Consider the following 27,373-nt stretch of genomic DNA (forward strand, 5'->3'; position numbering starts at 1 on the left):
ATTATTGCTTTTATCGATCGTCAGAAATTGTTATTGCGTGTGTACAATAGCACGATCATATTTTTACGTAGTAATGAGAAAGGAAATCGGTATACTTTCTGAGAAGATAATAATTATCTCGATATTGCATTTACCGTATACAAGATTTGACATTTACATGACAGAGCGATTGCTAAAGTAACTAACAATTTAGCTACTGACACAGTTTGACAGTATAATAATGAATATCTAACGGTATCGCGTATTTGATTACAAGAGAAACCGAGATGGAGTGTCAAACAGCGCTGCAGGCGATTAATAATGGTTAACGATCTATATATGTGATTTAATGAAACGCGTTATTACGTTTCGGGACTCAATGCAAATATCTGGATGTCTATCCGAAAATCGACCGGTGCCACGCGCGTTCGCAAAGCTACAGAGCGAGAAATGCAATATGACCACTCAATATTCAAAATTGCTTATACCTCTCACGAATGTAAAATTGTATATTCTGTAACTGTCCGATCAATAGCGTCATGAGCGCAAATCGAACATCGACTATTCAATGCGAAAATGTTCATCCCTTTTCGTTGATTATCTTAATTAATTGTCGATCAAACGCGCGCATGAAGATTAGCGGATTCCAAAGTTCCGCCGAGCAGACCAGTTCGCCACTTTGTTTGTCGCATTTATCCGATACTCGCGGGTAAATGCCACCGATGAAGAAAAGAAAAAAGGAAAAAGAGTAGGAAACAAGCGTGGTACCCGATACCGGGTTTCTCATTATTTTAAGTGACTTCAGAGGCAAGCACGGCGTATATATGCGCACCATATATCACCACTTGCCACTCAGCCCTGCAGTATCGTATAATCGAGTTGTCAGGCAAACTACCCCTTACGGAGAATGGGTCTACTATCGTTGTCGCCGCCGCAGACGCCACCGACGCCATAGTAGTTGCCTAATGCACGCGTTATTACGTTACGCGCATTTAAAACTCCCCTCCTATTAACAGTTTGCCAGCCTCTGTCGTCTGGATCGAATCCGTGGAAGATAGCAGTGCACGAGAGAGAGAGAGAGAGAGAAAGGCGACATAAAGGTGTAACTTGGTTGCGTCGTGTGGTCGGATTTAATGCTAGGAAAGCTGTTGTGGATCGTTCATAGTAGCGTATTTGCGATTTTGGAACATCTCCGTATTATTACGTTAATGGCGTGAACTCTGCTTTTCCTAACTGTTACTTTAGATTAAATCAAAATGAAGAGATATTAATATGCTTTTTCTTGAGGACGTTCACCAGTATATTGTACAATCTACTGCAATCCTTTAAATACTATACTTATGGTTAATTTTACACGAGAACAACACACTGAGTCTATCATATCCAACCCAACTTTTGCATGCTTATAACTTTCATAAAAATAAACATATTTTAACAATTTTTTTTTCAATCGAAATTCCAGACATTAAGGAAAATAACGGTAAAAACAAAAATATTATGTATTTTTATTAATAAAAAAACATACAATAAAAAAAGAAATAAAAAATAAAAAATTACTTTTTGAAACATTTGTGTTCGTTGAAAAAATTAAATAAAAGGCTTTTTATACGTGTTCCCCGAAAACTTTAAATTTGAAGAAAAAAAAATACGTCATAGCTGAACGTAGTTTAAAAAATATACAGTAAACTTGAATACGCAATACGATCTTCCGATTGTTGCTATTTAAAGATTATTCGCGCATTAACATTGCTTTTTACAAATCAAAGAAAAATGATATCTTTACGTGTTTAAATTTGTCAAATAGATTATTGAACTTGAAAAATTATAGAAGTACCAATCTTGATAAGAACAAACTAAATATGCCATATTGAAAAGGCGTTTAAGAATTAAGTTAACATTATTTTCAACATCAATATGTACAAATATATTACAGTTGAAATAGCGAACCAATATCAACGTGACGATTATCTAGACCGTTGCTACGCATTAATCGAGATATTCAATTATAACGATACGTGTCCTACGTGCGGGCAAATTGTTTCCAGATGCAAATCTACGATATCGTCTGTCGCATCGTCATCCCCTATTATTCGCGAACCGGTTTGTCACTTATAGCCATCGTGCCCACTTCTGTCATCGCATACCTTGCCAGAAGCAGCGCTCCTATTATTGCTCGCTTTGATGTCGGAGTCCTTCTGAATACTGAATTAATTCCTGAAAGGAAACGCATTGCGTCGGGCGTTCAACAACTACTAACACAGCTGTCGTTATTTAAGGCGGACAATTATATCGAGATAATTTTACGACGTTTAACGTGCATTACTGCCATCCAAATGGATTCGGAGCGGAGTAACTCGCAAGTATCGAGTAAACGTTATGTGATATCGAAATACTCGAGTATGTCTGCGCTACTATCTCGTTGATATCGTTGCAGTAGAAAAAGGAAAAAAAGAGATATAAATCGCTTCCTAGAACGAGAACACTCTAGAGGCCCGAGAAATCCGAGCGAAAAGCCGATAAACCATGCTGGTTTTAATGAACTTTCATTTTTCCGCGCGAACCTTTGGGAATACAAGAATAACAATTTTATTTTCGCGTAAAAGAGACGGGGCTCGATCGAGTTGGAACGTCGCTATTTATTACTTTCGTTTTAAATCTATTTGTAGATTTATAAAGAAACCGAGAAATATGCCGGTAAAAGATTTAATTAATAAACAAAGATTAAAAACTAACATATTATAAAATAAATGTCAGATTTGTGTAGTACAAATGCAATTAATATCCTTCATGATTTTTTTTTTAATCTATACTTCGACCTCCGTTCTCTCAAAGATTTTGCTTCGTGCGTATAAATTAATTTCATACGTTACCTGTAGACTAGATGCATTTCACGCACAGCAAACTGTTCGTGCAAGTTCGAGGGAAAGCAACGTGCGATTAGGCGATCTGCTCGGTGAGCATCGGCAAAATATTGCAACCGACCTTCACATCGGAATAATAACAACGCAAACCGCACATCCATATTCGTTTTGCGGAATAAGGGCTGAGCCTACCTAGCGTAACTCGTGCGCGGGGTCACTTAATAATGCAGATGGAGAATGCCCCTAGTCCCGGAACACCATGTGTAAGTCATGATTAATATTTCAGTTGTCGACCAAGAGGTTGAGGCGAAGAGGGACGGCGGGGAGGAGCAGTCTAGGGGGGATGTCCGGAGGTATGAGGGTACCGACGGAAGGACTGACCATTGCAAAAGCGTAGGAGGTGCGCGAAGGTTTCGTTGTCCGGTGCGTTGTTAATTATTCGCAAAGGAAATTAATGCGCTCCTTGCAATAATTTACACCGACCGCGGAATGAATGGTAGCCAGACAGAATTATTCACGCTTCGTGGATCATAATTTCGGGCGTAAGGTTTTAACGTCTCGCGTGGAGATAACCAAGATGTCGACGGCTATTACTAATGCCTCTAAAAGGAGCTGCATCATATACATACTTTATCTATCTAACGTAAGAAAAACGCGCGTATGATGCAATGAGAGATTCTGAGATTAATATAGAACATATATAACGGATTCAATGCATGGTAGACGTGTTATCATGTTGCTCATAAAATTATTAGATACTTTAATCTAGTATAGATTTAGTTCGTATTCGATTCAGACTTCCCCCATATGTAATGTATGTATCTGCTTTTTATCGACATTTCCATTAATATGTCGCGTCTCCCTTACGCATATAGCGGAGATTTTATTATATATTTAGACAAAAGAGGATTTTAATCAAATTTTGCGATTTAATGTATTTAAATTAAGATCTAATTCTACTCGCTCGAAGTGATTCTTATTACTTAATGATGTCAGCTCAAATCCAGCCAATAAAAGATTCTTATTAGACTAAAAATACTAACGGTTGGCATTAAATTTTCCGATAGATTCAAATGTATTCTAACTAAATTCAAAACTTTCAATACGTCTGAAAATCAATAACGTAGGATATCGGATATTTAAGTTGAGTTAATTCACTATGAATACACCATATATGAAATACATAATATATATACAGCTTAATTCAAGTCAATATCTCGAAATAAGATTAGCCCCTGTCATTTTGTACTTCAACTTAGTAATAAGGATAAATATTTTATATCTTTTATGTACATACATTTTCATACTCTTTAAAAGTGAATCAGTGTATTATTAGTAATATTACTGACTTCAGTGCTATACTTATAAGATAACAGATGTAATCATTAATGAATATTTATTGTTTTTCAGTAATAAGTAATACACTGATTCACTTTTAGAGAATACATATTTCAATATTTTCTTTTTTCCCTTTCATACTCGAAATAACATTGGCTATTCCTTGGTTCTCTTCAAGAGATATTAAAATAACTCTCCATTATTACGGTGGCATAATGAACACCTCACGTAACATTCCTTGAAAATTTCAGCGAATTTTACATAACGAAATGTCAAAGCAGAACATTAAGCTAGACTTTGTAGCAAAAAGCGGTAGACCGCAAGTAGTTGGAGTCGTAATGAATTTACCGCGGTCGCTCTTTAACAATGCGCATCTCACTATCGCGCCGCTGTTTCGCCGCTAACGATAACCCGGTAAAATACGTTCTGAGCTCAGCGCTTCCGCAGTGCTCGAGACTTAGATTTTCTAATCTATTTGACACATTACTTGCTGTCAGAGAACTTGAGATTATCTCAAAATGGAGCTGTATCACATACGCATTATAAATGCGTATGTAAACGAATATAAATCCAAATTATTATTATTTTATATTAAATAATTCTTTCAACATTTATTAATTTTATTGAAATTAAAAAGTTATTTCTTCTACACTGTTATGTTTACCTAACAGTATAAATTACCATATTTAAATATATAATCTTTAATATTAATTTTTAATATTAGCAATTGTATATAGATTTATATTCTTACAAATCAATCAACCGATCAGATTGAATAATTAAATTTGAAACTATAAATTTCAGGAAGGCGCAAAAAATATTTTTATGTATAATATTTTGATTATTTAAGAGATATATGATATCGGATAATATAAATATTGAATGAATTTATTTGTAAAAGTACCATAAGCAGTGGCTTATTTTTCATGGAAAATATATTTGCTCGAATCGATATTTTAACGTTGTACCTATTGGTATAATTACAATAATATAGTCGGCATCCTATCTCTTTAATCTCGATGTAGATATCCAATGTGTTATACTAATTCACAATTATATGTAAATAACTAATTTATAATTAATTAATTGCACGTTTAATAAAAATGTTGATATATTTGTGTAATTTTTTGAGAAAATTGCTTAATTCATTATTGCTAATATTGCATACTGTCTACAATACTTCAACAAATGTTTATCTATGTAGCTTTTGTAGTATAAAAAAATATTTATTTGTTATTATTGAATCATTATAGTCTGTGTTAATTATAATCTTTGTTAAGGCGGTCTACTTTGTTTTGTATGAAATACCGATATAAAAAGAAGAAATGAGAAAGTAGAGGGAAACTGATGAAAAGTTTGAAGCTAGGGGCTACCATCTTCTATCGATGGTATGCTATTCCGCGCCGACGTCGTCAATAACGGAAGATATCGATATGTAATTCCTAGTTTCAAGGATGATGAGAAAAGTTCTTGTGCCGTTCATAAAAATATAACGGATGTACTATTCATTACTGTCGAAGGGGGACTCAACGGTAGTAGCCAGTCGCACGAGAAAAACAAAACATTAAGTAGATGGGAATACTGTAGCGAACATTGAACTTCGAACCCTCGTCGTCGACTACAATTCTGTTTTTTATAAGCAATGTGAGAAACGAGGCGGGCGATATTAAACTTCACAGCGTTCTTTTACAAGCGATTGGGAGATAAGTTCTGTATCCATAATATATATTTGTTATATTGTCAGACAATCATGGACAACCCAATTATTACGAATATTATTTTACCGATTTGATCTAATTAGAATATAATTTACACTTTCTCTCTCTCTCTCTCTCTCTCTCTCTCTCAGCGATTTAATGAATTACATAAATTACTAAACTCAGAATTTAATTTCGAATCTCCAACTGGAATGTAATTTCTGTTAAAAACTTTTTCGCGTAATTAATTACTGAATATATCCAATTATTACATGATTTATAATAGTTAATGGCTAATTAGAAAAGATCGAGAAAATTAGTTAATGAGTATTCTGTAAAAGTGATCAATGAATATCAATGGAACGGGAATGCATATGATGTATAAAGAAATGGGATTCTAACCGCAAATACCAAATGCATTTACATAATCATACGTATCTTTTCGCTGTAGATTCAAAAAATTGCGTACATTTCTCGATCGCCTGAAGCTCTCAGACAAATACAGAGTTTCTCCTTCGCTAAGGTTCATACCATGTATATCTTTCTTTGATAATGTGCAGACAGAATCGACTACTATCTTTATTTTTCTTCGTTTGAATGGAACAACGTTGTTTCGTATAGAAATTGTATTACATACTATTTGCATCACAACTTATATTTTTTCTCTATACTTTCTGAATTTTACAAAATCATAAAAATTTCAGTAGGTACTATAAGATGACAAATACTTTAGATAATTCGTATTTTGAGAAGTTTCAATCATTTGTTATAATCCAATTAAAAATTTGTGCATTATATAACAAAATTTATATTTGAAAACTTTCAGTGACCACAATCATTTTTCCGATATTTCAGGTGTTAACGTTTTCCTTTTTTTTGTTACACTGGCAGTACTGCCAATGACAGTGGTTGTGTTTCTGAGCAAATGTTTAATTTTTTTAAACCGCGTGAGTTCAAAATGACGTATTAAATTTTATGTGTTAACATTTGTGTGTATCATTTTACATTGCAAGCGTCAGTTGAAATTGCTACTACGATGAAACATACCTTTTTATGAAATATTGCGTTAACTCTGTTATACATATACATGCGTCGTATAACAGTGGAAGTTTTAACTGTTCATATATATCGAAAATCACTCTAACACGATAAAAATGTCAAATATTTGCAAACGTATATTTATTATACATAATAACTATAACTAGAAAAATTAAAGTTTTTTTAGTTATATTTTTTCAATATTTAATCCAAAAAGTTAATATTAGTCTGATAAATAAAATATGAGACGTATTATAAGTTTCGGTTCTATAAGCGAAGAAAATAGTCTTCATCACTATGGCTTCGTTGATCGTACATTCAAATTACGCAATTTTATAAAGAAAATGAAAACACATTTTACGATCGATAGATGTTATTAAAATTCCATACAGAATCATAAAACCATTTTAAAAGTTATTTAAATATTAAATGATTCAAAAAATGTGTTTTAAATGTTTAAATATTTGTTAAAATATTTATCTATACGGATATAAATTTCCATATAGATAACTCATAGTAACTCTTTCCAATATAATATTTTTTATTCTTAAGTAGTTAAATATCTGACGTACATTCCACACAACTAGCTCTGGACGAATAAATATTCCTCAAATCTCAAACACGTGGCAATAACAATGTTGCGCCGCGCATTATAACATTGATGCGAAACGTGCGCACGTTGTCAAACGCGCATGAGATAAGTAATATTATTACAACTTCTCTATCACATTGTATTATATCTTCACGTATATACATACTACCTGCGTACTCTTGTCGTAATAAAAAATTATTCACATTGATGAAAATTCAAAATATTCTGCAACGAAGAGACGCCTGCTGTCGCAGGCGGAACGCAAAGCACGACGAGTATGTCTCATTAGCGAGCATCATTATTTTCTCAAACGGAGCATCGGCTCATTACGAGTCGTCGTAATTGTATGTACGTTTCGTCTCGCCCTCCCAAAGGGCACGCAGGCGCTTTAGGTTTTCTATCAAAGAGCTCGCAGTTTAAGAAGCGGAAGGAAGAGGCGTAGAGTGAGAAGCTTCGAATCATGGAAGCAGTAGGAGAGTGGCCCTTTCAACGGAGACACTTTGCACCTGTTGAAGGTACAGCCACTGCTCGATCTTGCCAAACTCTCCCGCTCAAAGTGATCTCCAACCTCTGGCAGTTACTAGAAAAACGCTGGCGAATTCCCTTCTAGCGCCCGATTTCGTTTCGTTGACATCTCGGAAATTGGTTTTCGATATGAGCCGCGATGTAGGTATCCCATTGTTCCTTGTGCATGCGACAGCTGCTCGAAAAACGCGTCTTGCATCGCTTATTGTTTTTTTTCCCCTTTCCCTTTTTTGACATATGTACACTTTTTGCAACAGTACGCGTTTAAAAAGTTTGGTAAAAGGAACCTAAATTATAACCGGGAGTCGAAAAGAAATTCCGCGTTTAACTTAAATATTCATTCGTCATCGGAAAATACTCAAATTCAAAACACAAGAGTAAAACTGTAACGTTGTTGCATATTGAAATGATATTCAATATTTGTGTCAACGTTATTCGCTGTTGTCACAAACATCCGTTGCTGCATTCTTGCAAAATACGTTTACGAGACTGCATATTGCAACTATCTTGTGCGTTTCCATATACCATATATTCGAATCATCTAATTCCGCGATAATTGAAATTGGCGATGAAAATAATATTACCACACATGCATCTATGTTAATCGATAATTATTAAATTTTTTTATCTATAGAATTATTTCTCTCTCTCTCTCTCTCTCTCTCTCTCTCTCTCTCTCTCTCAATATCGATCCCACATATATACATGTACATTCTAGCTATACAGAATTTCGTGAAATGCAGTATCTCTCTCACGGATATCCCGTACTTGTATTTTAACGCAATGCGAAATCATTAGAGGGGAACGCTTTGGAAAAGCGCGTGTTAACTACGGACCGCAACGCAGCGTCGTTCACGAGCAAAATTTTGAAGAAAATTAACGCGCTCCGGCCGAAGTTACGTCGTCTACCGTGTCCAGGTGTACACGGGCCGTTGCGCGGAGCTTGCGAAAGCAGCCGGGGGCTAACTCTTCCGCAAGCTCGCTCGGGCTCTACGAGCCGTGTCGGTGTTACCGCGCCGCGCCGTGCCGTGCCAGGGTGGAGTGCATTCGATGTTCGCAGTTCGCTGCCATGGCAACAATCCCCTACAAACAAAATGCATCGTGTGCACACGACATGGCACGGTTCTCCCTGTCGCACCGAAGGTGTATATACCCACCCGCCGTGCGTTTAGTCGCCACGGAAGGAACCGTTGCCGGGGTGAAGAAATGCCACCGGACAGGACGAGACACGACTGTAAATTCCGAGCGTGGCGAGTGCCGGAGGGGATGGCAAGCCCCGTGTGCTTTGCGAGATAAATCGTTCGGATAGCTCATGCACTCGCACGGCTGCCGGGGGTGTCGAAAGGGGACACCGGTGAGCACGCGATCGGCGCCGATGATTAACGGTCGATTAAAGATAAGCGCCGACTGTTCGTTTTGCTACGTCGACATGCCGGCGAGATGTTGTTACGTGGTTAACGCTCTCGCGATCGATACGGTTGATGCGTACGTTGTTGATCGCGAGTTTATCGATTAATTCCGAGAGCAATGAGTTTCTGTTTAAACACTATGATATTGTGATAATTAAATAATAATTAGTTAATATTACATACATTACGAGCTAATAATTACTAATTTCATGAAGACTGAGCCCCCGTAATTTTATTTAGGCCAAAACTTACACAAAATAGTTTGTTTCAGTAAAGATCGAAGGATATCATATGTATAGGTATTTGTTTCGAGCAATTTGAATTTGTCGATTTTAGATAGCGCAAAGGATACAAAATATTGGTTTTTATTTTTGCAATAGACACGTGGCATTTCTATGGCTTGCCAACATCTATATACAACGAACGAGAAACGAAAGCAGAGGAGTGTCTCGTAATCACGGACATTTGTCGCGTTAATCCAAAAGCGACGACGTATAAAGGCGACCGATAAAGAAATGACCTTTCTATCCTCTTAAACGTCACGGCGACGTTTTCGAATCCATACGGATTAGAAAATCCAATATAGAAAGGAGGAGCGCCACGAGGGCGTAGCGGAACCGCACGAGCAGGAGGGTGACCGAGGTCGCGCCGAAGGGAAATTGGTAGAAGAGAAGAGGAAAGGTCGGAGGACGAGACGGGGGTCGGTGAAGAGTGAGGAGGAGAGGCAGGAGAGAGAGAGAGAGAGAGAGAGAGAGAGAGAGAGGATGAAGAGGGCATAACACAATTACATGTGGGGTTGATGCCGAGCTCGCTCTCCGTACGGCATGGCATAGCGGAGGGATGAAGGTCGGGGACCGCGCGGAAGGTGCCCCAACGGTGGGTGGGAAGATTGAATATGAAAGTTTAATGCGAGCAATATCAGCGCCACTGCCCCGGCCCTCGGCTACTCACTCTCAGACGTCTCGACTATCAGGGTGCCCATCTTGGCTGTATCTCTCTTTATATCGCGAGTATGCCGCTCACACCACCGACGGGTTCGAGTGGGAAAGAGGCAGAGACGGTAGAGGGCACATTTCGAATCTTTGATGTTTCGAGGTAACCCACAAGCCTCGAGCTTGTTCCACGCTCGCGCGTAAATTTCCGACCGATTTGAAAAACTGATTTGTCAATCCGCAGCTGCGCGCCGCTTTCGACAAGCGCGTCTATTTCGATGCAAACAACGTTTAGAACGCGGCGCGCAACGCGAGAATGTAATTAGCACCTCGTTGGCTCTCCTCTACATCCAAATATTGGCTATTTTCAATGCGCGAGAAATAATAGAATAGAAGGAAGCCTGCGATATCGTCAATGACACATTCGATTTCCTCTACGCTCAACCTACAAATCGCTAAATATCATGATAGCATATCATGATATTTATTACACAGCTTGAATTATCAATTGGCATAAGTTGTCACACATATGTTACTTCACTATTAAACACTCGTAATCTTTTACTTTACAAAAATATTTTTATATTTCTACCATCTTAATGAAAGAACTGGTATAAACGTATTGTAAAACAGTTAGCAGTCTAGTTTTCTCTCTTCTGGTATAAAAAAGGATAATTATCAATTAAAAACTTACTTTTGTGTAAAGATACTCTGCTTGTGGATGGGATTCACGAGCTCGCTAAGGCGTTTAGTGACTATGCCTTCGGCTATTTGTAAAACTTTCCTCATTAATTACCGACAAGATTCGATTTCGTCCCCCTCCCTTCCTTACCAATCTCCTATCCCAACCTTTTCTCACTATGGTTTTACCCCTTTGTTCGTCACAGCGAAACCAAGTTTAATAGTGAATTAGAACGTGCGTTCCTGCAACCGGCAATTATCTGCCAATTAATAAACCAAACGCGATATCGTCAAGTCATATTTTTAATTACAAGTCGTATACCGCTCCCTTACTTAAAAAGTAACACAAAAATTTAAGTTTCTCAGAAAAAGAAAAAGTTATTTTTTGACAGAAAATTATTCAGTAATCAAATGTTGGCAAAAAGAATATATTATTAAATGACATTTTCGTTTTACAACTACTCTTTTTAAATTGTGACGATTTTCATGACTTTTAATAAAGTTAAGTTAATTTACTTTTGTATGATAGGATAATGTTTATTTAATTTATTCATGAAATAACTAAAAAATCATATTTTCATAGTTGTGTCATTTTTTAAGTAAGAGAGAGAGAGAGAGAGAGAGAGAGAGAGAGAGAGAGAGAGAGAGAAATACATACATTGTTAGAATATTTCAGAAATGTGAGCTTTCGACTTATAATGTTCACTAAGACCTTTTTATTCAGTATGGTGTAGGTATAGTACACGAAGAGAATTTTTTCCTTAGAGTTTACCCTGAAAATATGATAGTCGTGGGACAACATTGTATTTCGAAGAATTTTAATGTAAATCTCTCATTCAATAATAAAACTACAATAAAGTATAAAATAAATTTGATTAATTTTACTGAAGTGCATGGTAAAAAACTTCAAAATATTATATTGTACTACAACTACGATATTTTCAAGGTAAATTTTAAAAGAAAATTCTCTCCGTGTATCCATCATATAAATGGTAAATGGTTTTTTTTAATTTCCTGTGTATATAAAATAAAAGATTTTACACTGCAATAAAAGAAAGTTGAGAATTTTAGTTTTAATAATCTCAGACTAAAAAAAGTAATTCTACATTTTATTATTGACAGAATACTGACTGGAAGTACGCATGGGAATGTCACAGAAAAATTCCTCCTTCAGCTAACTATGTCGCCCCATTTTATCCTTTCAGCGTCACCTCAGCACATCCGCGAGTATATATCTCTTCGTCAAAGAAATAACTCCCAGTACACCTTGTACGTGTCAACGTTGTTAAAAGTACAGCTACGCACGCGGTCGCATGTCGCGCGAAGGCACACCGACACACCAGTATTTCTTACAGCAGAAAGTCCCCTCTGCCCGGATGCTTCTTATGTTCCGCTATCGCGCGCCAAATAATGCAAGCTCCCTCGAAACGAACGGCACTGCTTTAGTGACAAGCGCCTTTAAGAGTTTAGACATGCGTCAACTTAAGCAAATGCAGATTAGAGCAACGACGCGCGACGAAGTGCTCGGATCTGACAGAGAGCTGGCGGAAATGTCGACTGGCGATAGAGGTGAAGTAAGATAGTTGGTAACATTCACAGCGGGAAACCTCTAAAACAGAATGATGGTTACGTCATGCAAGACCCCACTGCTCTCAAGATAGGCGAAGACACGATACACGTTTATATATGGCATCATGTATGCTGCGGTGCGTCTGCGGTTGTCCGCAAGCGGCAAGATCGCAGATAACACGGAGTTTACATACCTATGAACAAGAACTTGTACAACACGGGAAAATTTTAACTCATCGTGAATTCGGAACAAAGCTAACAAAAAGTTTTACAAGCTTTACTCGCGTTAGCGAATAATCTCTCTCTCTCTCTCTCTCTCTCTCTCTCTCTTTCTCTCTCTATTTGTCTTCTTTTTAATTAATTTAAGAGGAGAACATATGCTTTGTTGAGAGATAGCAGATAGCTCAGCTGATAAAAGTGAATGTCATTAACGTGTGATTAATTTGTGCAGATGCGGGAGACAGATCGTACCGTACGGGATCCGACACGGAAGGCGCAGCAACTACGGACAACCCTACAACGCCATTTCCTACGCCGCCCCCAACCTTGACACCGAATCATCGGCAAGCTTCTCCGTTTCCCCTCGAAAGCACAAACTCTCGCCGGCATCATTATAACGGCAGCATATCTTCCGAGAGATCTCGCAACGGCAATGGTAGGGAGTTAATTAGAACCGCAAACGGGTTGGTTTGCACGCAAGATGATACTTACGGGTTCGCCACAAGATGAATCTCATCAAACGCAATTTTATACTACGTTATACAACCGTGATGCATGCGAGACGAGCTAATTCCGGTAGATGGACGCAAGACGAGAAATCCCGGTAGATGGACAATTTAAAGTGATAAGCAACGTGACATTACGTAAAACAGCTTCAATCCTCGGTTTCAACTCATTTTAAAATAACACTTCGCAACTTCAATCTCTCCAGATTCTTCACACCTCTAGTTATTAAACGTTACGCATGTTTCATGTCAAAGATCGTAACATTAAATTAAAATAATTCCGAGTCGTCCACGCTGTGCAAAAGTTATTTGATGAAAAGTTAAAAGTTAACTTACGTGAAAAATTTCATCTTGACAATTTCACTTTTTCAAACGTAATTTCGAAAGGATTAGAGAACCCGAGTACCTTCTTTGTCCACGTAATAATGGAAGATTGAATTAAACGGTATGACTCTCGTTCGTTAACGATACCGGCGTTTTCCAAAGGAAAGAACTTCTTAGCAGGCTGTTCCAAAATATTCGTATCTTCTTTATTGCAGGTGAGACCGTTTACGCGGCGTCCACAAAAAAGACGACTTCCGGCGGCGGTACCTTAGGTCGAAGAACACGCCGAGGTCACGCAAGCGCCTTGAGCAGTAGCTCGACAGCGAGCGATCGTTCCGAAACCGTCTTCCCCGATGAACACACTCGTATGCATCTCACCAATGGTGAGGAAAAATATACCGCACTTTCCTTTTCACTACGCATACGTCATCGCGCGATTATTATTTCATACGCATGATCACTGCATCACGCCGCATGCTGTCGCGTGTTCCATTCTTAAGATTAATTATTGTAATCGTTAAATCGCAAGGAGTGTACAAAGAGTGAGTTTCTACTGTTAGAGACTCCAACGAAAAAAAAAAAAAAAAAAAAACTCATTCAGCTTGACAGATCGGGATGAATCCTCGTCGATCGCCCTGAGCGGATCGACCCTTTAAATCACGACGTAAAATTTGCCGTGGTGCGATAAGTTAACGATCCATGCCTCAAATGCGATTACCGGACTAACCGAGTTACCGGCTGGTATCGAGCCCCTGGCCGGAGTTAAATCGGGTTTCGCGTAAACGTGTTCCTCGTTAAAAGCTTAATATTAATAGTCACCTAGAAACGCTCGAAAAAGGAAATTGCATATGAAACTCAACGTACTCAGAACTCTGTAGAGAGGCTACGAATGCATTCTTATATCTTCTAAAAAGTCTTTCATGCATTTTGTATATATAGATAAGTGTTATCAGTTATTCGAGATTATTGATGGAGACAAAGAAAGAGTTACAACAAAATATTTTCAACCTTGCTTTTTCGCAAATCCTTCATAAAATCCTCACATTTTCTATTGATAATTAAGACTTTTTAATTCCGTAACAAATAACTTTAGATATAAGAATATAATCTGTAAAAAGCACATTATCTCTCTTGTTAATTTCATTCTAAAGCAATGTACATAGTAATTTCAACTAAACAAATATCCTCATTACGAGCATCTCTCGTCTAACGTTTTCCATCGATGCACGATTACGAAACTTCGCCGAAAACGGTCAAAGGCGAAAGATCTTAGCAAAGGCAAACGTTTCCGAGTCATGCGTTATCGTCTAGCGAACAATGCCGTAATCGACAAACTACATTACACGTCGGCTCATTAAATAACCAAGGGACCTTCTATTTTGGCAGTTAGGTTCATTGTTGTCTGATGTAGTAATATACCAGCGGCAACACCAACAGTGTCGGTAGCTGCTGCAATAGCAGCGGCAATAGCAAATGCGAGAGGGAAAGAGAAAGACTCGAGCTCGGGGCTAACAGAGTTAGCAGTTGGCGCCTGGGCTCGGCTAGTTAGAGCATAGACCACCGCCAAAGTTAGCGTGACCCCGCCGACTATATTGTTTCAAAACGCCAACAGTATTTAGATCTCCTGTCGTTGCAGGACCGCGTGCTATCTTGGCACACGCACTATCTCACTGTGTGTGTAACGCAGCTTCGAGCAGCAACCACCGAGAGATAAGAGAAAGTAGCTTTGCGGCTTTGAACCGGCGGCCGCGGTCGACGAGCGGCTTACGCTCGTCGGCTAAGTTTTAAACGAAATTTCGTCGGATCTCATTTCGTGTCGACGCGACGTCGATGTGGCGGTCACGTCGGGTTCGAGGGAAGCTGGCTGCCAATTAGTCGATATCACGAGACAGCGTGAGCGTGGATGAAAGGACGAAGGATAGCCGGGTGGAAAAGCTGGCGAGCGCCCGTGCGGTAAGGAGCAAGAGCTCCACCGCATCTTCGTGGACGGTTACCTCCGGAATTTCGAAGGCCGCATTACTCCTGCCCGCTCGAGTGCGATCACATTACGTGTAGGTATCGTGAAAATTAGCGACGCGAATCAAGCTGAGTGATGCTCGTTCATTTACAACATGTATGAACGTACGAACCAAGATATATTCTGTAAACATGAATGTACTCTCTCTCTCTCTCTCTCTCTCTCTCTCTCTCTCTCTCTCTCTCTCTCTCTGAAAAAGGAGTACAATAAAAATCATTCCAATCAGTAACAAAAATAATTTTACTTTTATAAATATTTAGAAAAGAAAAATTATTTTTGGTTATATTAACCGAAAATATTTAATTGGAATCATTTCACTCAACATTTGATAGCTATTACCAGATTCTTTTTTCAGTGTGTATACTCCATACTACAAAGAAATAAAAGGTTTAGCTATAAAGTATTGCGTTTATCATTATCCAGGCAGCAAATTAATTTATTTAAAATATGAAATTGTCCGTTTTCTTTTTTTTTTAATTTTAAATTTAGGGATGTATGTCACTCTTAGTATTCTCAAGCCATTACATTAGGAGAAAAAAGTTGATTACAATTACCAAAATTTAACTACAATTTACAGTCATTTTTGTTGTCAACTCTATATTTTTGGATAGAACTCATAATCATTATTATAACAGTAATAATTATAATACAAGTGGACTCCTAATCATAATCTTTTTAGCGTGCAAGTATACAGTAGTTTTTTTTCAGTGTAGTTATCGATAAGCTTCCGCATAAAAATGTTTTGACGCATGACTTTATGAGTATGCTGATGATGTGACGACAAGCGTTATATAAGATGCTGCAAGATACCACGTATAATTACCAGGATCTCGTAAGCAGTAATTTGAGTCTGAATCTGCGATGGGATATTGCTTGCCAGAATGTCCCTGCGGTCTAATGGAGGCATGTCGCGGCATCTATTAGCAAATGGCTCCCAACGGTCAAGGCTTACCCGCGTTAACCCCGTGTGCACCGCATCGCCAGAAAGACGATTGATATTACATTAGACCGCCGTAGTCTAATGTGGCCCAGTCGAGGAGCACGTTATTGAATTGGCAAACGCGTGAAACCCGATAACGTTACGGTAATTTGCTACCACAATGCTATGAAATGCACGCGCTAAATGAACGTATACTCGTCATTGTAAAAATGAAAAATTAACACGCGATATATATTTTTATCGCGCTGTAAGCATTAACTTTGTAATGTAACAAATCTGTAAATAAAATGAAAATTGGAAACAAAATATATTGCGATCGTAGATTCTTCTTGCAATTCGATACCGTGTATTATAAATTTTTGTTATTCTATAGGATTTTCAGACAACCATTAAATTTTTTGTGAAACGTATATACATTGTTTACATTTATATAGATAAATCAATTAGGAGAAATGCACAATTTTTGTGAAAATTAATATTTTGCACAAAATATAAACGTGTAGAAGCAAATCACTGTCCGTGGAAAATAAATTTTCCGCGGGTTTTCGCAATCGTTCAACGATGGTCGGTAATTTTTGACGGGCTCTGATGCGGGTTGTTACATTTAATGCCGTGGAACGAATCATGCGCACCAGCAAGCTTGATGTTATCAATTCGTTCGATTGATGTAGGTTTCACGATATACATGTTGCATACGGGGACGAAGTAAATATTCGCAAAATCAATTGACTTATACAGTCAAGTAAAAATTTCAAAAATAACCATGTTATTATATATCGCAACAATATGCCGGTATTTTTAATAAACTATAATACAGTCGAGTAAGTTCTATCGTGAGTAAATAATTTGCGTAAATTTTCGCTTTTTTGATTGTAGTGTTTAATCAAGAACACTTGATTCGTCACTTCTAACTACAATCGAATACTTTTTGTGACAATGGCCATTCAGAACGCTATATATACGAATATGTGTGCTCGGCTAAGTGCCAAGTTTCGACGAATAGGAATAATTTCAAGCACCACTTGCAAACTATGCCAATAGTTCGTGTTCGCCATTATCATTATCGTTCTTTTAATTCTTTTAATTCTTTTTTCTATTTCCGATCTAGATATCTATGGCAATAAAAGTCTTTTATTATATTTAACTATTTAGAACGAAATCTTTTTATCATTTGCAAAAGTAAATGTTAATTTTTATGTTAAAAGAAAGCGCTCTCAGCGACAGTAAAAAGTACGCATGGAAATTAAAGTCACGAGACATTAGGTTTATAGATGACGTTATAATGGTCCTGTCTCACCACTTTACTACCATTACGCTAAGGTAAATAACTCAAACAGAATGTAATCAATGCGCAAGCTTAATTGTCATAAATTATCGTATAATGCTCAGGTTACGAGCAACGTGATATTTATGAACTTTCTCCTCCGTGAAAATTCATCGTAGCAAAGCTCCGTTTTATGGAACCTCATTCTATTCCAAATATATATATTTTTTCTTTTATTTTCTTAATATATTTCTTACCTTATAATTGCTAGAATAAAATTTAAAGACTGTTTCACTCATCAAATATATAAATAAATTGTTCGGCTCTATTATTTCGTTATACTTTGAAAGGATACAATAAAAGCGTTATATCTCAATTTATCATTGGTATAAATGGATCCAGGCGAGGCACGGATGAAATTTTGTCCAGTGCGAACGAAGGTAGAAGCGGCACATAGAAATTGTACGAGACAGTTCGGACGAAGCATTCACGAATGCTAACTCGGTTTATTAGACTGTTTGGTCCGGAAGGAGTCAAGCCGGAACGATTCGTTGGGCTGGGTTATCGGACAGTAGGTACAGTACCTACCATCGCGGCAATACCGCGCGGCAGTATAGCGCTAGCAAATAATTCGTATTTACATGAACGTGTACTCCCCGACGCGGCGGAGGCGTTAGACCGACAAATCGAATTACAGACGCGAATCGCTAACCGCATCAAGTCACTGTCGGCTACCTTGCATCCCCTTGCACTGTCTGACTAACCCTTCTCGCCGCCCGCGGATGAGGGATAACTCGGTTGAACTCGGTATCGGTGATGCCCTGGCATACTACATAATTGGCTCACAACGATTGGCCAAGACATACCACCGACGACGTTATATTGCTCAATAATGTGTCCAATTAGATGTCGTGCTAAACGCCAAATAGGTATATATAGCTATTCCACTAGCTTGTCACGTTTGTAATAATAGTCGAAAGCAGCATCCAATAAATTCCACTAAATACTGTGTCAAGCAAGTTGAGTAACTTGATTGTAATATTAGAACGACGTATTTAAAATAATTTAATTACCCTACGTTAATATATATATGTGATTTAATTATTGTATAAATATTATGGAAAAATTTCTTTAAAAAAAATGAGCAAATTAATCTTCCTAAAAAAAAATGATCTTTTTCATATTCCGTAAAGGGGAGATTGAGTGAATTTTAATTTGAATGTAATATATTCTGCCATGGCGGAATAAGCTGCATTATGTAAATATAGTGAAATCTATATTACGGAGTTATATCATGTTCATCATTTTGCAAAATTAGATTGCATTGCACCTATCGCCATCAGAAACTGCATGATTTATTTTGCACATTCTGTAAACGCTATCCTGTGCTTTATGAGAGACAGTAACGCGGTTTGACCACTGGTCAATGATGTACCAGCATTAGCTATAATTGGCTGGAACCGTATTGATCTAACCTTCATGTAGCATTATCGCCTATCCTTGCTGCGTATAATTAGTTATGCTGGTGAATTTGCATATACAGTGCAATAAGTCGTAGAATTCAATAGAATTTGCGCGAAAGTCAACAAATTTAACGATTCCTCACATTACATGCTACGTTAGCAAGTAATTGATTCACGTGTATGTATACGAAACGTATAAAAAAAGATGATGTCGAATATATCCATCAAATGGATAATAAAATTGTTTGTTACCAATCGCCGATATAATTGATCTACTGGAGATTCATCAAATTCCACTGCGCGCTCGCTGCGAGATTATTTTTGCTTTTGGCAATTTAATCGTCGGATTAAATTTAACCGGTTTTAACTCTTTCACTCGCATTCTAGTAATTTAACGTTAATGTATCTATAGTATATTTCGCAATTTCAGAATCTTCTTCAAATATATACTTTTCTCGAGCTTTAATTTGTTGCCGCGTACGCATGCAGAGCGATGTAACCACCACGAAGACAGGATGTATCCTGTGGCTCGTAGCTTATTGTTATAAAATGTCTTGCAAAATAACACATTGTCAGATTCAAAGGAGGGGTCGACCACCCTCTCTGTAACGGCTCGGTACCAGCCCCGAGATTTTTCCAACCCCGTTGTCGGTGCGATATCGACTTTGTAATTGAGCGTTACAGGTGTTCCGAGCACTCGAACGATGCCGGCAAATTGTTCAATAACTGGAACAAATGTATATTTCGACGGTAAAGTTGTCCGAGATACGCGACGGACGCGGCTGGCGCTGACAGCTACGCATTGCGCATTTCACGGTCCGGTTTAATTAAGCGATTATTACTGCTTATTACGGAAAATATCGATGCTGCTCCCAGGTGACTTCGCAGAAATAATTTCTCTATCGCGTTTATAATTTCTACGATTAATTAGATGTCGATCTGGTCAAGTGATAACGGCGAAAATTGTCGAAAATTTGAAATAGCCTCAATGCAAAGCGTTGTCAGGAAGTGAAAGCGAATATTGCAGATATATCATTATCATTCACATGCATGACAATTGCATTAACCTTCGATGTCATCTGATTCAATCACACTCTAAAATGCATTTGTGATCTCGTTTTTCCCGTAAAATTATTAAATTAATCAGCATCTATACTCTGTTCTGTGTTCTATCTCGAGCTCTCACATTGCATCGATTAATTAACAGAAATTTCTAACACTGTCAATAAAGAAATTAATATTATCTATCTGTTTTTTTTTTTTGTAAATTAATATTATTCCATAATAATTTTAATGAAATTATATATATAGAATTTTGATATACAGATATAAATCTGAAGAACGATGATCGTTTATTACGCTCGACTCTAATTTTCGTGCAAATTTATTTTAAAGTAAATCTATCTACAATATAATAACGTTTGAATTGATTCATCGTACATTTCATCTGCATGACGTAATTCTTGACGTAGTTCTTTTTGGAATCGTTACATATGCACATGCCGATCCCGTCGCACTAATGCACTTTTCTCTCTGCACATTCCTGTCGCACAGGTCTACCCAGGCCTATTTATCTCACAGGTATGTAAATAGTCTGCAGGAAGACCAAGTGTATAAATTTGATATCAATATATTATATGTACTCGCCATTATCATTAAAAACAACGCAAAAACTAATTGTGGGAAAACATCACATAAAAATTCCATTACTGCTTTATAATTTTTCAATAATTATCTTCTCGTATATTTTTAATGTTATTAATGTTGTCTGAAAATTTTAGTCTTTTTCTCATTAACTTGTCAAGCAGAGTTATGTACTTATTATTAACTTGCTTGTCGATGCAAAGAATTGCGATAACTATAAGACGTTAAGCTATTGTTTACTATGTGGCTCGAGTAATTGTCTTGACATTTACAACACACATCTATAAGTTGTAACGACTCGCTTAATAGATTTTAATCCGCAGGACCAGGGACCGAAATTCCATTAGCCCACATCCGAGTTACCACAACCAAGTTACGTAGCTTCACGAAAGCGCGATAGACCACTGTATTGCAGTTAAACTTGATTTACAATAATGTGCACTGTAACATTAACAACCTTTAATGGTTATACATTGCTCCAATTATGTATATATGCTCAACGTGGTATCGGTTTATAGCATCATCGTTGGCTGTTTCGGCTAATTCGCCATAAATGGTATCTGTATAAGTATAATATAAAATGCTTGAAAAAAAAATACAAAATTTATAATAAACTTCTAATTGTGCTGAGTATTTAATTAACAGCGTTTTAATATTTCTCAATAGCAATTATTGTACATTGGCCTCTTCTAATATAAGAGATGAGCTTTTCGCGGGTAGACTCTCAAATATTTTTGTTGCCCTCGACATGCCTGGTAGGCGTTCTTTTATGCTCTTTATGTTTAGGTAACTTTAATTATTCTTTGGAGTTCCTTTCAAGTTTCAACAACTTTATAAGTAACTTAGCTACGGGAACGGTCGCAACGCTAAGCCCCGAAGGGCCAATGGTGAAGGGGTATAAATGGAAAATTTTTAGTATTGTTTTATTGCAGCTCGCCACAATTACTTTATGTTTCAAACACAAAAATTTACGAAATTCTTAGAAAACAATAATATCCATTATATAGTACAATATATTAACCATATATACGTATATGCATGGATTGCCTGAACAGGTACGCATGTGCAAAGCGAGACACGTAACACATTGTGTCGCTGTCGCAGCTTTTAAAGTGCATTTATGGATAATGATACTGGAATTGCAATATACGCCGTTAATATCTCAATTATGGTGCTCAACTATTATTCAGTATTTCCTTGTATATTCCTTCGCGTCTATAATGGGTAATCAATTTCATCGTGTAATGGCAGATAGATTCTTTGAATTTGCATGCATAAAACGTTACGAGGAGATGCCTAATTATTGATGCCGCTTAATTGCTCGCTGCATTTCTATGGGAAGACTAGAATTTCATGAATGCCACGTAAGAGAGAACAATATCGCAATGGATGGAATTACACCGATACAATCGTTCAATCAATAATTCACAAGATAAACACCGAATTTTGAATATATCGACGTATTAAATGAATGCGTTATTTAAGAAATCAAAGAAATTATTAAAATTATGAGATTAAATTTTTCAAAGGTCAATCAAGTTACTTTCTATAATTCTTTTATACAATAAATATTATCAAATAGTTTGATTTCTCGTATAATCAATTTCAACTTCATCTGAAGCTGAAATTAATATTACATCATGCGTGTTTATACAATAAATGTTTCATATTGATGTTGTTTAGCATATTATTTAATAAATTTTGTTTCGTGTTTTATTAAAACGCGATTTGTGCTGTGAGAAACAATGTGCAATCTAATAGAAAAAAAATATATTTTGCGTTTTTTAGATACCGGTAGGGATTCCCCTCCGGAGCCCGCGCCACCGGAAGTACCGCCACGTGGACCGTCTTTACACGCGACGCATACTTTACGCACGCAACAAAATCGAAATGGTTGCCCACCGAATGCATCAGGAAGTTTCACTGTGCCAAGTGACCAAATACCGACCGAGACGTATTCGGGTAAGTAACAATTCAACCAACACTTTACATGCTTTAAGAATATTCGTATTCGGAAAAAAAATTTAAATATATATTATTATAATATAGATTGTCGATTTTATCAACAACGTGTATGCTTCTCTAAAAGATTTGTTTTTTTAAACTCACGTGAATATTTATTCCTCTGTGAATTAGTATAAATGCATGAGTAAACATCGCTAGGACTCCATGAAAAGAGCAACATAATGACAATTGAATCCGAAACGTGATCCATTCCGTTTAAACCTATGGATACTGTTATATGACGCGGTTCAGTTTTCACTGGCGAATGTTTAATTTGGTGCATACTCTGGCGCCAATTATGTAGATGTGCAGATGTGTACGCGATGGTATGGGGTATCTGTTTAAACTAATGGGGTGTAGATCAAGGGGGAGGTTTGCATTAAAGCACCCGTTAATTCATTGTAAATATACTCAGCGTATATTCGTTTCTCTATATTTCTATGTACATACCATTAGTATATTCCTGCGACTAAACATCGTTTGTACTGGCCGTGACGATACTGAATACTGAAGCGCGCATGTGCACGGGGATTACATACACGTGCGATTAACGTACGATCGCATTCGATTCACGTATCACTGCGCTAAACACTTGTATAATAATAGAAACGCAACATATTAACAAGCGCGATTATTCGTGTGCGATGATAGTTAATGAGGTTGCCGATATTACAATTTGCAACGTTATAGGTACGTATTTTTTTTTTGCTATAATTATTCCTATGCAAGCAACTCGTTAATATACGCAATTATTCGATTTCTTAAAATCATCGGAAATTTTAATGAACATACAATGATACGCATGTTTAATCTGCTGAGAGAACAACACCAAAATTCTATCCGAATAAGTGTCACGGTACATATTCCGAAGACTTTCTCGCGTTGAATTCAATACCGTTTAGCAGAATTTCCATAACAAGTCAGGATTTTGGGCAAATTGAGATGAAATGAACAAAAAAAAATGACAGCTTTGATTATTTAACATTTTTTTACGGCAAAACCAAAAATTCTAAATAAAGTCTAGAGCTTAGACTCTAAGGCATCTAAAAGTAGGCATAATTTAACAGCTTTCGAATGAGTTCATGATCGTACGATTTATTTTCAACATTATACAAATTATGACTGTTAGATTTTCTGTATAACTACAGTTTAACAAAAATCATTTTATTCTTTTGAAGTACCATAATACATACCCGAAATTTTTTCGCACTGAACACGATGCCGTCGCATCGGTAGAATTTGCGTAGCATATTAGGATTTTTAGTAAATTGGAATATAATTGGAAATTAGGGTGATGCTGTACCATTTCATGCCCGATTTACAAAAATTCGGATGTACAATACTATGCAAATTCTGACGATGGTTCGTGTTCAGTGCGAAAAAATCTTCGGGGATACGTACTATGATACTTCAGAGAGAAAAAGTCACTTTTTTCGAACAGTGTAATGTAAGTTTAAAATAATTGTTTGAATACTGAAAAGTATTACGAATTTACTGTGAATAAAACGAAAAAGATACCAAAAATACGTAGATCCCTGGTCTTTTATGGAAATACAAACGAAACGCTATTCGGGGCACTTTATTTTCACGGGATCACTCGAATTTTACGAGAAGCATTTTGCCAGTATATCGAATGCTCACATGGCTCACTATGCTTACACGAGAATTTATTGTAATGCATTCTCGATAATCCGTACCGTTTTAACGGAGCGCAAAGTTTGACCGAACGCAAAGAATTGCGCGTGCTTTAGTTCACCCAGTGTGATTTAATATTGGTTTCGCGTCAATTACTAATTAATGCGAGCCACGTGCTGTGTTATAAACACAGAGCTCAATATGTAGACAAATCTTCGGATAGCACCGTGCTTTGTGTGAATATAATGTGATCCCACGATAAAATATGCACACGCTACGGAGTATCGAATCTGTTACAGGGAAATTATTGAAAGTTACATCATTTCGTAACGCGCACGCAATGAAATGGTATTTAGCACAAGTACTATAGAAATCGTAAATACGCACGCAAATTAGCATGACGAATCCCATTGCATTCGTCAAGATGTATTGGAGCGGTAAAATTTTAGAAATGTCGAATGAAACAACGGTGAAGATTGAAAAGGAACATATTTTTCAAATAATATCATGCTCGAAGAAAATAACTAATTTAAATAGACATTGCGATATGTTTATAAAAATGACAATTTTTGCGAATAATAAAGTAGCTTCTATGTGGTGAGCACATATTTTTTCTATTACATTATCATGTATTATTTTAAAACGTTTACGTATTTTCTATTATGATTATGTAATGATGGTTTTAGTTTGCATTTTTTATACATACAAAATTTTTATTGTTTATCGACGTCCTTATCAGCAAATCAATAATGTCATACGTAGCTTCCTCGAAATATGCAAACAAATGACAGTTTGACGCACACGTGCACATTTGCATTAAATGTAGTTAGATTTTATTACAGGTTTGATATTACGTATTAATTACAAATCATTGCATGTTTAATACGATACTTATCATTAGTATCACAAGAGATATTATAAAGTATATGAAAACTTGATACATTTTATGTACAAATACAATATACAAATCGAAATGATTTAAAACGCGTATACGAAAAATTATATAGATTCGATTTATTGAAAATATTTTGATAAATTGCTTTTACTCTCGAACGTGAACGAATAACTTACAAGAAAAAAATTCACGTTACCTCCGGGACTGTCTAGGGAGAGACCGATATTATTATCTAGGGTACTTAAGCTTCGCACATTTTTGCATAACTGGAAATTAGAAATAATTATTGTTGCACCTCCGGGAACAGTGGTGTCGCGCAATAGCGATGCGGTGCGCAGCAGATAACTCCCTCAATGCCTTTTCCGCGGGATATGCTCATCGAAATTCATGTAAATAAGTAATAGAGGATTACTCTGGGGAGATTTCTAATAATTTCGCCATATCAATGATTGCATTTATATTGAATACAGATAACTATTTCATTCATTTTCCGTTATATGAGAAATGTTCAAAGTAATTTCGACAAAACATTATGGGGATTCCCAAGAACATAACAATTCATATAAGAATTTACATTATAATATTAAGAGATAAGGCTGACTTAGCACCAGGAATAACGTAGCTGCTTATGAAGTGAGTACAGCAAGAGAAAGTCATGTAATGAACAGATTGGAGATGCACACGGACTAAGTAAGTTACATACAGTTGGTTAATGACACTTCGTAACTTTGCTCTAAGTACAAGTGGCCACCCATAGTTCTGCAAAGTTTACGGAGCGTACGCGAACACTCACTCGGTTTCCCCGCGCATCTCTTTCTCTCGTTAACAGGCATTTGCTAAGATAATTATGAATACAACTTCAAACGAAACTTGTTTGTCCAACGACTTTATGACAAAAAAGATGCCGCCGAGCGTACACTACGTGTATGTATAGATCTTCCTATTAAAAACTTTTTTTCATGTAAAGAACTACAATAATATACATTTTTAATTTGTAATGGCGCAGTCTTTGTAGACACGGGTAAATATTGAGATCTAAAGATTATATTACAAGAATAGAAATAACGGAAACACGTAATACTGCTTTAATGATCAAGCTTCAAAATAAATCAATTTATTAACTTAATAATCCACACGCACAATATAAAATTGAATACGAATTACATGAAAAATATCAAACTGAACATGAATTATATTGAAATATCAAACTGAACATAGATTACATTGAAACTAAACGTGAGGTCATTAGCTGGCACCGAAGGGGAGAGCGTCATACACCGTTTTACGCCAGCTGATTTTCCAAAAGGCATCACTCCGCGATATGATACTTCAAAGGGACCCCCTTTAATCGTTTCGAGTTCCAACAGGAATTTCCACCGCGCCTTCTCCGCTCCGAACTTTCGCATCCTGTGAAGGATGAACTCGATCTACGAGCCGTTGTTTGCTCATGAGGGGGAGAAAGGCGCGGGCGAATGTTTGCCTTCTTCTGGGGTTCCTCGCTTCCTAATGTCTTGCCGAGATAGAGGCCGTAAAGTGGACGGAAATTTTATTAGTATAATCGTCGCATTAGCACCGAGGTCATTGCACACACGAGAGAAGTGAGTATTAAGGAGGGGATGACGAGGGATGCGGAAGAGGGTGTGGAAAATAGTGGGCGAGTCCCTGGGTCGGTTGGTTGACCGGAGACGATCGCAGATAGAGGCGCGACGAATGCGCGACGCTCTGTGCCCCTCTACTGGAATTGCTCCTGTATTAATTACCAGCTCGCTAATTACTATTTATTAGAGACTGGCGCGCACGCCACGTAGAGACGAGGCGAGCCGCGCTATTATCGCTTCGCG

The 27,373-nt window shown here is 37.0% G+C and overlaps 1 protein-coding gene across 1 annotated transcript in view; it reads left to right on the forward strand.

Moving 5' to 3' along the window:
• LOC108750630 (teneurin-a) overlaps positions 1-27,373 on the forward strand; it is a 487,296-nt gene that overhangs the window by 164,437 nt on the left and 295,486 nt on the right. The window contains exons 5-7 of the mRNA XM_018490196.1: positions 13,073-13,276; positions 13,886-14,053; positions 22,787-22,960. Coding sequence (XP_018345698.1) covers positions 13,073-13,276; positions 13,886-14,053; positions 22,787-22,960 — 546 coding nt within the window. The remainder of the gene's footprint in view (positions 1-13,072; positions 13,277-13,885; positions 14,054-22,786; positions 22,961-27,373) is intronic.

The sequence above is a fragment of the Trachymyrmex septentrionalis genome, unplaced genomic scaffold, assembly GCF_001594115.1.
Source record: "Trachymyrmex septentrionalis isolate Tsep2-gDNA-1 unplaced genomic scaffold, Tsep1.0 scaffold37, whole genome shotgun sequence".
Lineage (NCBI taxonomy): Eukaryota > Metazoa > Arthropoda > Insecta > Hymenoptera > Formicidae > Trachymyrmex > Trachymyrmex septentrionalis.